This window comes from Microcaecilia unicolor, chromosome 1 (genome assembly GCF_901765095.1).
Source record: "Microcaecilia unicolor chromosome 1, aMicUni1.1, whole genome shotgun sequence".
Taxonomy (NCBI): domain Eukaryota; kingdom Metazoa; phylum Chordata; class Amphibia; order Gymnophiona; family Siphonopidae; genus Microcaecilia; species Microcaecilia unicolor.
In genome coordinates, this window is record NC_044031.1 from 339,243,476 (window position 1) to 339,261,764 (window position 18,289).

Consider the following 18,289-nt stretch of genomic DNA (forward strand, 5'->3'; position numbering starts at 1 on the left):
TTCTTATAGTAACTATTACACTAAAGTTAGGAATAGAATGGAATTCTTTCATCATACTCCACTTCAAGTAGGGACTTCCACTCTCTGCAAAAAGTTGCCACTAGCTTAAAACATGAGTCTTTACTCAATTGGTTTAAAACTTTCCTGGAGACATGGTTCTTCAGACTTTTTGATTGTCATAACTCACAACTTACTAAAGGGGCTTTCATCTTTCCTTGAGCTCATACCAAGTGGGCCTCAGAGTTGTAGAGACATATTCCCCTTAGCGCTAATCTACCCCTTTTCTTTTTATGTATTGGTTTATTATTTTGCATATAAATTACTTAGATATGGAGTGGAGCAGTAGCCTAATAATTAGTGCAATGAGCTGGGAATGGGTTTGATTCCCACTGTAACTCCTTGTGACCCTGGGCAAGTCGCTTAACCTTCCACTGCCCCAAGTACAAAATATATAGATTATGAACCCATTAGAGACAGAGAAAGTATCTGCATATAATAAATGCAAATCACTTTGGTTGTACCACAGAAAGGCAGTATATCAAATTCATGACCCTTTACCCTAGATCAGTGATGGGCAACCTTTTGAGCTTGGTGTGTCAAAATTCGCCAAAAAACCGAGCATAACTCGGGTGGTGTGTCACTTCGAAAAAAAAACCATAATTTCGCGATATTTATAGTTTAAATAACAAAAATGTATAATTGTAATATAAAACTGTATTTAATAAACCAAAAACTAATTATTTAACTTACCTACTTAGTGACTTCTTTGTTCATCTGTCAGTCGGTTTCTTTTGTTGGTCTTGATATTATTTAACTTGTGTGGGGTGCCATGAACTAAGATAAGTGAGGGGGAGGAGGAATTCTTTAACTAATCTGCCTATTAGTGACTTTTTTGTTGCTGAATTTCATTGGCTAAATCTTCAATTGAAGGTTGGTATTTTGTACACTTCAAGCCCAAGCAAGCGCTACTAACTTCATCTGTCAATCTGTTTCTTTTGTTGGTTTTGATATTATTTAACGCTGAGAATAAGGTTTCACAAAAGTATGTAGAGGGAAAAATTGTGAGTAAAGCCATTGCTATATTTTTCAGGGTGCTAAAAGTGTCTGGTAATCGGATCCAGGCACTCCAAATTTCCTGGTAACTCAGATATTCTCTTAATAATTGCATCTTTATTCTGCATATCGTGAAATAGAACTGGTGCACATCTTAGGAGAGTTTCTTTAATAAATTCTCCCTCACTGAGTGCTTTTCCATGCTGAGCTATGGAGTGAGCAATGCTCAAACTTGCAGATGTTAAATTTGTAGAACCTTTTACAAATTTAAGGATGGACTTAGATTGGCTCTTATAAAAGTGTAGCTGCCTGGAAATGTATTCCTTCCGTTCATCCTCACTTTTTTTCAAGAGCTGGGAATGATTAGTTTCAAAATGTCTATTTATATTCCATGTTCTGCTTACTACCGTTTCAGTACATAGAACGCAAAATGATTTGCCATTTTTTTCTATAATGCCATACATCTCGGTCCATGTCTCTTGAAAGGGTCGGCTACTGCTACTACCACTTCCTTTACTTAACCTTGGTTTTTTATTTTTTGAGTTCTCCATCAGGGGGGCAGAGACAGAAGATAGAATTATAGATAGCCTGTTAGCCCTAACTAGCCTAACTGACCACCTTATGTAAATTAAGATGGCTGCCGCTATTTCTAATGGCGGGAAACGGCACCCATAGCACATGCCCTCGCCTCTCCCAGCCTCCCCCTCACCTATCTCAGTAATGGTGGTCAATTACAAATCCACGACACCCCAGAACAGTAGATTGGATGATGGTTGCTGGTAATGGTGATCACAGGGCCCTCAGAGATGCATCCCCCACGGCATTCCGCTGCTCTCTGCTCCGCCGGCCGGAAGTGAGGAGCCGGGGCAGAGGGAGCAGCAGGGAGGGAGCCAATAGGAGCGCACACGGCACACCCCCAGCGGGTAAACATGCACCGGGTGATTTCGCCGGGGGGGGGGGGAGGTCGCGCTGCACCGGGGGGGAGGGGGGCGCATCGGCGATCCGCCCCGGGTGTCAGCAAGGAACTCCGCTGCTTCTCTGTATGCGGCCACATGCGGCCGCGTGTCACTGAAAATGGCTACGCGTGTCAGTACTGACACGCGTGTCATAGGTTCGCCATCAGGGCCCTAGATGTATATATTTTATTTGCAGTAAATCAAATGAATAAACCATAAAGCATTATTTTGTGGACCACATTGTGGGGGTGCCAGCTGAAAGCTTATGATAGGGAAATGGACAGTAATAGGAGAGATGGATAATTGAAACATTACAGTGTTCACATTTCTGCTGACCACCAGTTCTCTTATCTGTGCTTTACAGGCTTGTTTTCCACCAATGAAAATAAAGTGTCTGAAAAGCAAAAAGGTTTTGATTTTCTCCTGCTCTCTCTTGCACATCAAACAACTTTGGACAAAACAGGGCATCTTAATGCAACATCTCACTTTTGTTAGCCTATGTTACCTCTGAGGATTCCCTTAGCCTGCCAGATATTGGAAATAATACTGTATAGCCACAGATTTAAAAGCTATAACAGAAACCATATATTGCACAGAAAGTGCCAGTAAGGATCATTAATAAAGTTCTTTTTCAAACACACTTTGCTAAAGTAACATTTCCAAACACCCATTTCACCTTGCACTCTAAATATGGATTCAAAAAGACACAGCATTCACTATTTGAGACTGGAAAAGTAATTTTGATTAGAAAAATATTTTTTCCCCAAAGTCCTTTTTCAAACTGTTTTAAAAAGAAAGGTATGTGGCCTTTTCAGTTAGTTTTTTTTTTTTTGGGGGGGGGGGGAAGGTTAAGGTAAAATATGCCCTCCTCCTCTGTAATGAGCCCTCTCAGTAATTTTGCACCCCCTATTTCTCACCTTTTCCTATTTAGAGGAAGGCTCAATTAGCACAAAGCTTTTGGACCTCTCTTTTGGATTATGAAGAATGATGTTTAACCTTTAGTTCAGGTGCGGAGGTTTACTTTGACAGGATGCATCTCTCATCAATGGAGACTGAAGTCAGGTACTTGAAGGGAAGACACAAAGCTCACCATATGCCAGCTAATGGTTGTCATAATTGCCATTTAGTGGCTGAGTTTATATTTTACACATAGGATATCTAAGGTGTTTATCAATTGCAAATTTAGGTGTTTAGTTTCCAACTAACTAGGTGCTGAATACAAAAAAATTAGTTTATCAGTAATTCCACAGTGCAGGTGCCATGGCTGGGTATCTTTTCTGGTGGAATCAAATACCTGGGTTTGTGCAGCTGAGGAACAGTCCATGCAGAAAAGTCACAAAACAAAGGGAGGGATGATACTGCACTAGGGAAAGTGGGGCTTCTTCCAGTGTTTATCCAACATCCTTTTTGCACTGGGGTGTTTTAATGATGCACGACTAATATTTCGCCAAAGTCATTATGCCCATATCAGCCCTCTCCTGAAGTCACTTCACTGGCTCCCTATCCGTTTCTGTATAAAATTCAAGCTCCTCTTATTGACTTATAAGTGCATTCACTCTGCAGCTCCTCACTATCTCTCCCTACACTCCTTCCCAGGAACTCCATTCACTAGGCAAATCTCTCCTAATTGCACCCTTCTCCTCCATCGCTAACTCCAGACTCCGTTCCTTTTGTCTCGCCGCACCTTATGCCTGGAATGGGCTTCCTGAGCCGTTACATCTAGCTTCATCCCTGGCCGCCTTCAAATCCAGGCTAAAGGCCTACCTGTTTGATGCTGCTTTTGACTCCTAACTTTTCACTTGTTCATAACCTTTATCTTGTCTTCCTCTCTTCAATAGTCCCTTTCCCTATGTGTCCTTCTGTCTGTCCTACCCTTATTGGTCCTGTCTGTCTGTCTGTCCTGATTTAGATTGTAAGCTCTTTTGAGCAGGGACTGTCTTTCTTCATGTTCAATTGTGAAGCGCTGCGTATGACTGGTAGCGCTATAGAAATTATTTATAGTAGTAGTAGCTTAACAGAATCTAAAACACCAGAAGCCCTACTTACAATGTCTGAAGACATGGTACAAGGTGTACAGCATCAATTTCTACAGAAACCAACAATAGTGCCTCAGCCCATTACTAGTATCTAGTCTTCCCCACAACTTACAGTGCAATTTCCTGCTCAGTGTGCAGTGTTGGCCAAAAAGGCAAACAGAATGCTAGGGATTATTAGGAAAGGAATATAGCAGGGGTGGGCAACCTTGGTCCTCAAGGGCTGCAACCCAGTCACGTTTTCAGGATTTCCCCATGACTATAGATGGCCTATTTGCATACAGTGGAGGCAGTGCATGCAAATAGATCTCATGCAGTGACTTGTTCATCCAGGGACCGATCGTGTAGCTGCAGTACATGACTCAGTTTAGTTATCCTTGCTGCCAGGTATGTGGCCTTGAGGGTCATCCCTTGAGAGATGGTCCAGTTCCACATTTTGACAGTTTTCTCAACACAGGAGGTATGATGCTACTCTTCCTGCTTGTTGATTTAATACATTGCAACTTGATTGAATCAATACATTTTGTTTGCCAGCAAATCTGTGAATGCTCTTTGACAGTTCCAGATGCTCTCAATTTAAGGAAATTAATCTGATTGAGGTCCACAACTTTTCAGTGTGAAACCCATTTACATAGGCTCCCCTGCCAAGTTTGGATGCATAGTATTTGAATTAACATCATACATTTACTCCATTCATGTGTTAAGAACCACCAACATTAATCTCTCATACACAAATTTATTTAAATTTTCACAGTGACGTCAGTATTCTCTATTGACACCAGTAATCTGGTGCCTTTTATTCAGTAAGTGTGCACACGCAGCGTTTTGAGACTGTGATCAAGCTGAGGCAGCCACTAGTGGCATGTAAGTTTATCTCTTCAGAAGTATTAGTTTTATTTATGTATTTTATTACAATTGTTTTTAGTGTTTATCACATTGTTTATATTAAAGCAGCCATATGTGATATATTTTTAAGGGAGCCCTGTTTATCTGATCAATGCTAATTGAGGCAATCTGGATACAATGGTAAGCTCTTTCAATTCATGCAACAGCAAGTTTTTCTTGCTTTCCATATAATGATCTATCTATCCACACATACATACTTTAAAAGGTTTGGATAGCTTCCTAAAAGAAAAGTCCATAAACCATTATTAAAATGGACTTTGGGAAAATTTACTGCTTATTTCTAAGATAAGCAGCATAAAATGTACTGTACTGTTTTGGGATCTTGCCAGGTTACTTATAACCTGGATTGGCCACTGTTGAAAACAGGATGCTGGGCTTGATGGACCTTCAGTCTGTCCCAGTATGGCAAAACTTATGTATACCTAGTAGCTTCATTGCATGCTCTCAAATCCTTGCATTTTTGGAAAGAGTAAACAAGTGATTCATGTCCACCCATTCCATTCCACCCAATATTTTATAGACCTCTGTCATATCACCCCCTGAGCCATCTCTTCTCTAAGCTGAAGATCCCTAGCTCTGCAAGATAGCCTCTATGAGGATCATTTCCACAGCTGCTGCAGAGATTCATTACTTGGTGACACATCTTATTTATTTATTTAGATTTAGCTCTTTCAGTAAGTAGTTCAAGGTGATTTACATTCAGGTATACTGGGCCTTTCCCTGCCCCTGGAGGGACAGCTGTAAGCTCTTAACTCTTTCGTACATTTTTTTTTTTTTGTAACCATATAGAAGAGGATTGCTTTTATAACCTTTTTGACTATCACCTTCACTGGTTGATTATTGGACTCCTGATGAAAACTACTGTGCTGAAACATGGTCCGTTGTTGAGCCTGTACCTCCCCACTGTATATCATAAGGAGCTGCTTTTATGAAGCGGTGCTACTTAGTGTGTGCTGAATGCAAGGAAGCCCATTCAATTCCCATGGGCTTCGTCACATTCAGCAAACGCCAATCACTAGTGCTGCTTTGTAAAAGGTGCCCAAGGTGTTCTACAATAAAACATTTTATCTTGGAAATTCATGGAGCATCAGCTTTTTCTATTTGGTCATTCTCACTGTGTTTTTCTACCACTTTTTCTGTTTTGTGGGAATTGTTATGGCTTTCTTGTTTTTGTATGATGTCATCACCATTGTTTCTGCATATTCAATTTTAAATGTTTGTATTATTTTAATGTTTATGCTGTTGCTTTACTATGAATGATCAAGCAAAAGACACTGTAAAATTTACAGTACCAAGAACAGAATGCACCGTGGCGTTTCTATTTGAGATCCTTTTACAAATTTACAAAGACAAGGTACCTCTTGGATTACGCCTGAAAGAATTCTATAAAAGAAGACAGAAAGCGGGAGAAACAATCCTATTAACTGTAGGAGAATATATCTTTACTGTACACTCAATCCAATTTTAGGTTTTTAAAAAGGGGGTTTAAACTGTGATTTTAACATTAACAGTTTATTCTTTAGAATTTAACCAATTTATATTGTGCAGTGAATTCAGCTGTTTGCATCACTCTAAGGGCCCTGTTTACAAAGGTGAACTAGCGGTTTTAGCCCATGCTAACTGTGTAGATTCCCATAATATTCCTATGGGAATCTACATGGTTATTTATTACGCACTAATTTGTAGAGTGCACTAAAAACGACAGTGTGCCTTTGTAAACAGGGCCCTAAATTACATCACCTTTATTTATAAACATCCTACAGAACACAATCACTGAGAAACCTATAACACCTAATCTGATTCTCAAATCCTATTCAAATTAGAAGAAATGGTTCCGCAGAATCTTAGTAAAGATTGGGTGGCGACGCCGGTAATTGGGAAACAAAATGGGAGCTGGGCAGACTTCTACGGTCTATGCCCTGATTGTGACTGAATAGATAGGGAAGGGCTGGAGTGTAAATTTTAAGGGGCTTCGACGTTAGCTCCAGAACTTAGTACAAGAACAGTGCTGGGAGACTTCTACAGTCTGTGCCTTGAGAAAGGCAAGAACAAATCAAACTCGGGTATACATATAAAGTATCACATACCATGTAAAATGCGTTTATCTTGTTGGGCAGACTGAATGGACCGTACAGGTCTTTATCTGCCGTCATTTACTATGTTACTATGTTAACACTGTATATGTTTTTATCATAGACCCCTGACACAGGCATTCAGCCCCGGGATACATGACACACCTGATCGACCTACCAACTAGAAACACATCCGAATCAACACGAACATACCTAAATCTGCACTACCCAAGATGCAAAGGACTCAAATACAAATCAACTTACGCATCCAGTTTCTCCTACATAAGCACACAACTGTGGAACGCATTACCAAAAGCCATGAAAACTACATACGACCACCTAAACTTCCGGAAAAAACTAAAAACTAACCTGGCATACCCTAACCAATCCAACATAAATGCCTGATCTCTGCAACACAACAAAACTAAAGTATGTAATGGACATAACAACTTTCTCCGAAAACAAGCAGGCTGCTTGTTCTCACATATGGGTGATGTCCACGGCAGCCCCCAGGTCCAGAAAATCTTCCTAGCAACAAAAGTTGCTAAAGCCTTTGAGCGTGCGGGTGCGCGCACCGCGCATGCACGGCCATCTTCCTGCCCATTGCGCGAGAGTCCCGCTTCAGTCTTCTTTTTTCCGCAGTCAAGAGCGGTTGTTTATGGTGGTTCTGTGCCCCAGAAAAGAACAGTCTTCGTTTTTAGCTGGCTTTCGCTGGTTTTTCTTCTCCATTTGTGCTCGGGAACAAGCTGTTTCGTTTTTTCCTAAAAAAAAAAAAAAAAAAAAGTTTTTCCCTTAGTTTCTTTAGTTTTGCCCTCAAGTTTCCTTTCGTCATCGTGTGCGGCCATTTTGGCCGCCGGTACATGTTTTTTCCCTTTTTTGTGCCTTTCTTTTGGCACCATCGCAAATTTTGATTTTGCCGCTGCTATTTTTCCGTCGATGACATCGAGGCTCGCCAGCGGCTTCAAGAAGTGCACTCGGTGCAACCGGGCAATCTCAGGCACCGACCCTGATTTGTGGTGTATCCAGTGCCTTGGGCCCGACCATCGCCCATACGCATGTAAGTTGTTTCTTAGCCTTAAAAAGCGGACACAAGCATCGAGACAAGCTCAAAGAGAACGCCTGTTTGGAGCTTTGCCTGGTACTTCGCAATTGACAGCGGTACCGAGGTCAGTGGCGGCGGTGTCGATGTCAGCACCGGAGAGTGCATCGACCTTGGGAGCGAAGGTAATGGCTGTCCAGAAACCATCACATGCTGGCAGCAGTGAACCTTCAAGTGGGTCTCCACCTGCCTCGAGGGCTCCTGCGGTACAGGCCCATCAGGACCGATCCCTTTTGGACCCGACCCCGAGGAGGCGTGCTGATTCCATGTCCTCCTCGTCGGTACCGAGTGGTACTGGTGACGTGCCTCGAGCGAAGGCAAAGAAGCACCGTCGTCGGTCCCCTTCTTGTCACGGTACCGAGAGCTCCGGGGCATTGAGGGAATCGGCACCCGTGAAGCGTCAACGCCGGGAGGACCACTCACCCTCCATCAAGAGGTGTCGATGCGCCGGTCTCTGGACAGCCCGGTACCGCCTCCTCCTCCTCGGCAGATTCTGGCCTCGACTCCTGTACCGACTCCATAGCTTTTCTCGACAGTCTTGACGAGCGCCTCCATTCCATTCTTCCAGGGATCCTGGAAGGGCTGCTGCGACCCTCTGTTCCGGTACTGGGGGTACTTGCGCCTACAGTACCGTCGATAAATGTGGCAGCTGGCTCCCCGCCTGTGGTGACGCCCTCGACGTCGGTGCCGCTTGCGGCATCGGCCGCCCCCCGAGTTGACTCTCCGTCGATGGAGGGAGCTTCATTGCCGCTGGCACGGGAGCCAACTTCTCAGCATCGCCATCGAGGACATAGCTCTTTGGTGTCGAGATGGGCTCAGCTTCGGACTGCAGTCAGAGAACTCCTGTCCGATACCGAAGGAGAGGCCTCGTGGGAGGCAGAGGAAGACCCAAGATATTTCTCTTCTGAGGAGTTTTGTGGCCTTCCCTCTGACCCTACTCCTTCGCCAGAGAGAAAGCTTTCTCCCCCGGAGAGTTTGTCTTTCTCGTCCTTTGTCCGGAAAATGTCTACGGACATTCCCTTCCCGGTGGTAACTGAGGATGAGCCCAGGGCTCAGATGTTCGAGGGTCCTGGACTGTCCTTCGCCACCTAAGCAGTCATCCACTGTTTCTCTACATAATGTCCTTAAACAGACACTGTTGAGGAACTGGATGAAACCACTATCTAACCCTACCACTCCTAAGAAGGTTGAGTCCTAGTATAGGATTCATGGGGACCCGGAGTTGATGAAGGCCCAGTTGCCTCATGACTCAGGGGTTGTAGATTCTGCTCTCAAGAGAGCCAAAAGTACGAGAGATTTCGTCTCGGTGCCCCCGGGACGGGAGGCTCGGACTTTGGACTCTTTTGGGAGGAAGACCTACCAGTCAGCTATGCTCATCTCCAAAATCCAGTCCTGCCAGCTCTACGAGGTAGGAGATAGCCTTTGAAATTCGGAGGGAGGGACGGCGGGTGGGCCCTGGGAGGGAAGGAGTGTCTGTCCGTACCACCCACAGAGTCAGCGTGGCGCCGGGCCCCCCTGGAGGTCTGGCCCGGGGAATTTTATCCCCCCTGTCCCCCCCTCTCGGCGGCCCTGACTGGCTGACTTGGTCGATCAGCTCCCTTCGGAGCAGGCCAGGCCTTTTCAGGAGGTGGTCAGGCAGCTGAAGGCGTGTCGTAAATTCCTGTCCAGCTGATTTCACAGTGAGAATACTGAAAGGTAACTTTAAAACCATACAAGAACGTAAGACCTTTGAAGTCAGAATGATTGAATATTTTAACACCCAACAGAAAGGACTTAACAAGGACCTGGGGTTCCTAGCCCATTATAAACCATAAAGCTGTATGTCTCTGTTGATCACCCCACCCTTCACCTATCCACACCCATCCTGTTAGAATATCAATGATATGCTTTGATGTCCCCATGCATATCTCCGACCCACCCCCATCCTCCCACCCTGTCAGACTGTCATAGTAATGCTTGAATGTTTTCACTTATATACACTGTCAGCTAGCACATTTGCTTATTTCCGATCTGACGAAGAAGGGCAACCTTCAAAAGCTAATCAAGAAATGTATTAAGTTATGTCCAATAAAAAATGTATCATCTTATTTTTTTTTCCATGTTTTATTTTGTTTGATTTCTATTGATAACCTTAAAAAAATAGAAAACAAACAAAGCCAAGCATCTATTGCTAAAGAATATGGTGTCAATCCCAGTCAAATTTCACGTGTCCTGAAGCAGAAAGACCAGCTTCTGGAAGACTGGCAAAACAATACAAATCCACAACGGAAACGAAAATGGGCAGGAAAAGCTGAGGCGGTAGAAGATGCTCTTCTTCGGTGGTTTTCTCGAATCAGGAGCAGACAGTTTCCTGTCAGTGGTCCACTGCTTATGGAGAAAGCTAACCAGGTAGCAGAAAGTCTTGGACTGACTGAATTCAAAGCCACTGTTGGATGGTTGGAAACATGGAAAGAGAGGAACAGCATAAAACTCAAGAAACAGCATGGTGAGAAACAAGACACTGATGACTTTGGAGCTGAAAATTGGGTTGTTTCAGTTCTTTTTACCATCTTGAACGAGTTTGCACCTCGTGACATTTTCAATGCTGACGAAAATGGTCTCTACTGGCAAGCGATTCCTGATGGAACACTTGCATTCAAACATGCCGAAACTACTGGAGGTAAAACATCGAAGGACCGACTGACAATCCTCCTTTGCTGCAATATGGATGGGAGTGAGAAGTTGGAACCCCTCGTCATTGGAAAGAGCAAACAGCCCCGTTGCTTCAAGAAAGTTAAGCGACTTCCTGTGTCGTATGAGGCTAATACAAATTCATGGATGACTGGGGAAATTTGGAAGCAGTGGCTAAAGAAGTTAGACACTAGAATGCGGGCACAAAAGCATCAGATTTTGCTGCTTTGTGATAATTGTGCTGCACACAGGGATGATGTCAGGCTGTCTAATGTCAAGGTGCTCTTCCTGCCACCAAACACTACCTCTCTGATCCAACCTCTGGATCAGACAATAATAGCCAATTTCAAACAACATTATCGGGCTCTTGTGCTGCGTCGTCTGATGAGCGTTATGGATGACCAGACTGGGAAGGATAAACATGCTGTTGAACTGGCTCGTAATCTATCACTGTTGGAATCCCTACATATGCAGAAAGAAGCCTGGAATCATGTTACACAGGCAACCATTGTGAACTGCTACAAGTGGCCAACCTTTGTTAAGGATGTGGAGAGGGACGAAACAGGTGCAGCTGTTGCAAACGCATCAGATGAAGAGGTTGACATCCCAGCTGTTTTTACTGGAGGAGTTCCATCGCTACATAGCTGTGGATTGCGATCTACAAATAGCTGAAGACAGCACTGATGTTGAGATATGCTCCTACACGCAGGCAACAACGGCTGATAATGGAACAGATGAAGAAATGAGCAGCGAGGCACATGCTGATGAAATTCAACAACCTCCTCCTGTCACTTTTGCAAGAGCGCTGGAGAGTCTCAACAGCGTGCGGGCCTATCTGGAGGCCACTGGATGTCAGTGCTATGACAGTTTTTACCATCTGGCAGAAGTAGTCTATGGAACTCACAGACCCAAGAGTGTACAGAGGACTATAACTAATTACTTCAAGCCAGCCTGTCAGTTAACTGAGACTGTATACTGTACATATAATAAACAGAACTGTACATATGTTTATCAGATGTCAAGCTTCTTTGGGTCACAACGGTTAAGTGCATGCTCTGGTTAACTGCATGCATTTCTTTGGTCCCAGACCCTTTCACTTAAGCAGATTGCACTGTATTTGAATTGGCAGAATTTGGACGATACCTTTTGTCAGACTGGATTGAGCTGTCTACCAAGCCAGGGAGTCCTGGAGAGGTTTACTGACAGATATAACTCACAGCCTGTGAGTGACCTGTGTCCACTACATACTCAAGGTTCACTGAGCTTTAGGTGTGTAAGGGGTGTTATATGTACGTTGAAAAGCATGTGCCCAATAATTCTCCACATGTTCCATGCCGACGTCTACTGGCTCCTTTTAATTTCCTCCACTATGGACACTAGATTGTTGATCCTTTGTTGTGGCAGAAGTGTTTTTGCCTGAGTCATATTTAGCAGCTTATGAATTCTAATTATGTTGCCAGCTTAGTTGTGATTTGGGGTAGGTTGTGATGACCCCTAGTAACTCTCGCACACACTGATCCCTCTGCTTCTTCCCAAGATGTGCTAGACTAGCCAACCCTTCAGATAAGGAAACATATGAATTCCAGTCTGCATAGATACATTACTATGACCACAAGACATTCCGTGAAAATATGAGGAGCTACCAAGAGGCCAAAAGGCAGTACATAGCTGTGTTTCTCTATGATGAATCTAATATACATCCTGTGATTGGGATGCTTCTCTGTGTGAGTGTAAGCATCTTTAAGTCCAGAGCAAAATCAATCTCCGTTTTGGAGGAAAGGGATTAGGGTGCCTAGGGAAACCATCCTGAATGTTTCTCAAACTAGCAACTAGTTTAAGGCCCTTAGTTCCATGATAGGATGGAATTCCTCATCTTTTTTTGTGACCAGGAAATATTTGTGGAGTATAATCTCTTTCTTGTGTTGGAATAGGTCAATTGCATTGACTTCCAAACGGGAAGAGCTCCTTAGTATTTCTTCATACTGAGAGTTTTGCCAAGATTTTCTTGGTGGGCAGTTTGGTAGTACTGTGAGTAGATGCAGATGATATCCTAGATTGATGATTTTTAGAACCTACTGATCAGAGGTTATAAGAGGCAGCAGTGTGTAAAAAAACAAACAAAAAAACCCCCTAGCCTCCCTCCTACCAGAAGGATGTCCAGGATGGATCCTGACTGCGTCTCTATTGAGGCTTACACCAGGCTGTAAGCAAAAAAAAAGGAAATTTATAAACATCTGAAAATCTAAGATGCTACTGGGAATTGGCATTCCATGATGACAGGTCTAAGCTGAAGAACTTACAAACAGGATAATAAAGTGAAAAAAAGAAGTGTTATTGAGCTCTGGTGTTGCAGAACCAACCTCCTTCCAAGAAAGACAAAAACGGAGGTAGTCCTGGGTGACAGCAGCAGGCAGAAAGTGAAATCCATGTGCTGTGAGGACTTACTGCCCTGACGTTCTTAAAGAAACTGTAGTTTGACCTCCATTTCCGTCATTTGTTTGCATGATCTTGTAGACATGAATGCATATATGCATGTAAATGGCTATGCAATTTTATAAAAGGCCTTTTGCCCATGTAAAACTGGCTTTATGTATAGAAAATCCTTTATAAAAAATTATCCCCTTTCACATATATTAAATATGAATATTTTCACAACATGACTGGCTTGGGGCATTTGCAGACCGGAGTTGCCTATATCTGCTGTAGAATAATACAATTAATCCTCTGGATGAGTATAGCAAAGCCACCACATGATTGGTGAGAGAAAACACAGTGATGCAGTCACACAGAGCTACTATCTCTGTATGAAATGTAAGAATATATGAAAGCATACCCCCCCCCCCCCAAAAAAAAAAAAAAAAAACCTCCTATGGCTAACTAATTAGCAATGAGCAAGAAACATCTATAAAGTTCACACTTGTAAATGCAGTATGAAAATCTACTAAAGAAAATAATCTCTCTTTACATGGTAGAGTACAATGGAGTCGAGGAGTTAATTCTCCCTCTGCAACAAAACATACAGACTAGGAAAAAAGTAGGCAACAGTCACACTCTCAAGCCATTTTTTTCATGTTTTCCATATAGAAATTTTGCATTATTTTATTGTTTCTTACAGACATGAATGACTTTTAATAAAATTAAGTGAATACAACATAATTTAAGGAGAAGATCACAAATGTACAATTGAAAAGAAAAACTCCTTGATGGTTAAAACAGAATAGAACAAACAAAATCTAATTAAAAGACAGAACAAAACATGATTTTGTAATGTATTTTAGTCAGCATGTGCCATTAGTAGTCAGTATAAAACTAAGGTGGGTCTCTGCAGTGAAGGACATTGAATATGCTCCTCATTTCACCCCTGGCTTTTATTTCATGTCATCTTCAGCTTCATCTGAGCCTCTCTCATGATGTTCTCTTTCCCACTTCATCTCCTTCAACTCCTGCCTGTATTTCCGTTCAATGAAGCGCTTCTGATGGGCCATCTGGGGAAAGTTATCTGAAAAAAGAAGTAATATTTCATATTAATGGAAGCACTAAAATGTTTCTGCTGTATCAGGCCCAGGAAAAATAGGATACTTTGGAGGTTGCGGTATCTTTTATCGGACCAACAGAAAGTTTCTACAACAGAGATCATGACCTCCAATGTGCCCCATTAGTAGAGGGCAGACAGCAACATATGCAGTGTTTTAATACAGTTATTTGTGTTATGTGAGGGGAGGAGGCAGCAAAAGGAGTTGGCACACAGGGAAAAAAATGGTCAGAACACCATCATCATCTTATGTATAATCCTTAATCATCTATAACAAACAGAGAATATGATAGCAGAGAAAGACCACAAGGCTCATGTAGTCTGTTTATACTGTTGTAATACTGCAGGCTTTAAATCAGGGGTGGGCAACCATGATACTCAAGGGCCACAACCCAGTCGGGTTTTTTAAATTTCCACAATCAATATGCAAGTACTGCTTCCATTATATACAAATCTTGACAGCCTGACTGGGATGTGGCGCTTGAAGACCACAGTTGCCCACCCTGCCTTAAATCAAGAGTGCCAAACTACAATCCTGGAGGGCCACAAACTAGTCTGGTTGAGATATAAATATACTGGTATCCTGAAAATCAGACTGGTTTGTGGACTTCCAGGGCTGCACTTTGACACCCTTACTTCCCTGCATCTAAAAATTCTCAGTGCTTGTCCAGTCATTATTCGAATACTGTTACTGCGCCAAACTCTGCTGCGGGACTGACAAAAAGCCAGAGACACAGCAGAATCAACAAATTAGAGCCTCCCCAGGACAGCTAAATTTCAGACTAGTGCTGCAAGAAGCAAAGATCATTTTTCTTTTTCCTTTTTAAATTGAGATGAGTCCCAAAGCCATTCAAGGCTCATTTAGCTCCGCTGAGATAGACAGAACCGAGGAACAAGCAGTCCTGCTGTTCCTCCTAAGACGGAGGAGAAATTCCAGGACAAATTGGGGAATGGGGAGACATCTGACCAACTGGGTATAACACCCCTGGGGCAAAAGAAACCCCCACAGGTCTTAGCCCCTAATCCAGACACTAGCACAACTCTAGGCCATGAGAAGAAAAATTCACTCTCATTTTTTTTTAAAGCTAAGAACAAAAGAGGAAATAAGAAAATGATATTCAAGAACCTGGAACATTTCCCCAAGACCTATCAGACTGACTGGACTACACCGGTTTACATAGCCGCTGAGAGGCGGGGCAGGGGGGACAAAATTCCCTGGGTCCGGGCCTCCAAAGGGGGCCTGGCGCCGCAGTCCCACCCGCCCTCCATCGTCGACCGTCTGCCCCCTGCACTGAAATTGCAGTCTCATCTCTATGAAAGCTGCGCTGCAGGCAGCAGAACGCCTCCCTTCGGCCCTCCTTCCCTCCCTGTGTCCCGCCCTCATCTGACGTAACTTCCATGAGGGCGGGACACAAGGAGAGAAGGAGGGCCGAAGGGAGGTGTTCTGCTGCCTGCAGCGCTGCTTTCACGGAGGTGAGACTGCGATTTCAATGCAGGGGACCCGGTCCAGTGGCGGACGGAGGGGAGGCGGTGGCAGCGGCGACCTAGGGGGGGGAGCAGTGGAGGGGGGATCAGTGGCGGCGGCGACCTCAAGGGGGGGCGGCGAGGGTGGCAGGGGTGGCCCTGCCCTGGGCCCGGCCCAGTCTCTTGGCAGCCCTGCAGGTTTACTGTCTACCACCTGCTGAAGACTAAGATATACTGCTACTGTTTTGACTTCACCTTCTTCTTTTCGGGACTCTCCCATACATCCACCATCTTGTCCATAGAGGAATATTTTCCTAAACTACTCATCAGTCTGAAGTCTCATTTCTTCAGGTGAGTGTTTGATCTGGCACTACTATTACAAGTGCAATCACCTATTAGGTTGGGGATTGAGTCACTGGGGAGAGTGACTGGGAAGTCCCTGGGTGGGGGGAAACCCAGCCCAAGGGAGTAGCTTTAAAAGAGTTGGAAGGAGATAAAGAGAAGTCTTTGCCCTTTAGAGGGGTCTTTGGTTGCCTGATGGTCCCCTGCCACTAACCTGGAGGAGTAAAGGGGAATCCCATTTTAAGAGAAGCAGACATTGGCTGTAAAGAAGAACTGTGGCCCAGCAAAACAAAAACTGTGACAGGGGACAGCTAGGGGCGGGCAAAAGAGAGACCCAGCCCGGGAGCATAGGACAGGAGCCAGGGAATGCCCTATCCCAGGACCAGGGTGGGCCAATGCAAAGGTCACCTTGGAGAGAGGTCAGGCCAGGAGGGTCTGAACCTGTAAAACTGAGGAGCACAGCCTTTAGGACAATATTACATAAGTACATAAGTAATGCCACACTGGGAAAAGACCAAGGGTCCATCGAGCCCAGCATCCTGTCCACGACAGCGGCCAATCCAGGCCAAGGGCACCTGGCAAGCTTCCCAAACGTACAAACATTCCACACATGTTATTCCTGGAATCTTGGATCTTTCCAAGTCCGTTTAGTAGCGGTTTATGGACTTGTCCTTTAGGAAACCGTCCAACCCCTTTTTAAACTCTGCTAAGCTAACCGCCTTCACCACTTTCTCCGGCAACGAATTCCAGAGTTTAATTACACGTTGGGTGAAGAAAAGATTTCTCCGAATTGTTTTAAATTTACTACACTGTAGTTTCATCGCATGCCCCCTAGTCCTAGTACTTTTGGAAAGCGTGAACAGAAGCTTCACATCCACCTGTTCCACTCCACTCATTATTTTATATACCTCTATCATGTCTCCCCTCAGCCGTCTCTTCTCCAAGCTGTATAGCCCTAGCCTCCTTAGTCTTTCTTCATAGGGAAGTCGTCCCATCCCCGCTATCATTTTAGTCGCCCTTCGCTGCACCTTTTCCAATTCTACTATATCTTTCTTGAGATGCGGCGACCAGAATTGAACACAATACTCAAGGTGCGGTCGCACCATGGAGCGATACAACGGCATTATAACATCCTCACACCTGTTTTCCATACCTTTCCTAATAATACCCAACATTCTATTCGCTTTCTTAGCCGCAGCAGCACACTGAGCAGAAGGTTTCAGTGTGTTATCGACGACGACACCCAGATCCCTTTCTTGGTCCGTAACTCCTAACGTGGAACCTTGCATGACGTAGCTATAATTCGGGTTCTTTTTTCCCACATGCATCACCTTGCACTTGCTCACATTAAACATCATCTGCCATTTAGCCGCCCAGTCTCCCAGTCTCGTAAGGTCCTCTTGTAATTTTTCACAATCCTGTCGTGATTTAACGACTTTGAATAACTTTGTGTCATCAGCAAATTTAATTACCTCGCTAGTTACTCCCATCTCTAAATCATTTATAAATATATTAAAAAGCAGCGGTCCTAGCACGGACCCCTGAGGAACCCCACTAACTACCCTTCTCCATTGTGAATACTGCCCATTTAACCCCACTCTCTGTTTCCTATCCTTCAACCAGTTTTTAATCCACAATAGGACATTTCCTCCTATCCCATGACCCTCCAATTTCCTCTGTAGCCTTTCATGAGGTACCTTGTCAAACGCCTTTTGAAAATCCAGATACACAATATCAACCGACTCCCCTTTGTCCACATGTTTGTTCACTCCTTCAAAGAATTGAAGTAAATTGGTCAGGCAAGATTTCCCCACACAAAAGCCATGCTGACTCGGTCTCAGTAATCCATGTCCTTGGATGTGCTCTGTAATTTTGTTTTTAATAATAGCCTCTACCATTTTCCCAGGCACCGACGTCAGACTCACCGGTCTATAATTTCCCGGATCTCCCCTGGAGCCTTTTTTAAAAATGGGCGTTACATTGGCCACCCTCCAATCTTCCAGTACCACGCTCGATTTTAAGGATAAGTTGCATAGCACTAGCAGTAGCTCCGCAAGCTCGTTTTTCAGTTCTATCAGTACTCTAGGATGAATACCATCCGGTCCAGGAGATTTGCCACTCTTCAGTTTGCCGAACTGCCCCATTACGTCCTCCAGGTTTAC

The 18,289-nt window shown here is 43.9% G+C and overlaps 1 protein-coding gene across 1 annotated transcript in view; it reads right to left on the minus strand.

Moving 5' to 3' along the window:
* Window positions 1-13,899: 13,899 nt before the first annotated feature.
* Window positions 13,900-18,289, minus strand: part of DROSHA (drosha ribonuclease III) — a 552,432-nt gene continuing 548,042 nt past the window's right edge. Inside the window, exon 31 of the mRNA XM_030216759.1 lies at window positions 13,900-14,288. Coding sequence (XP_030072619.1) covers window positions 14,158-14,288 — 131 coding nt within the window. The 3' untranslated portion in view covers window positions 13,900-14,157. The remainder of the gene's footprint in view (window positions 14,289-18,289) is intronic.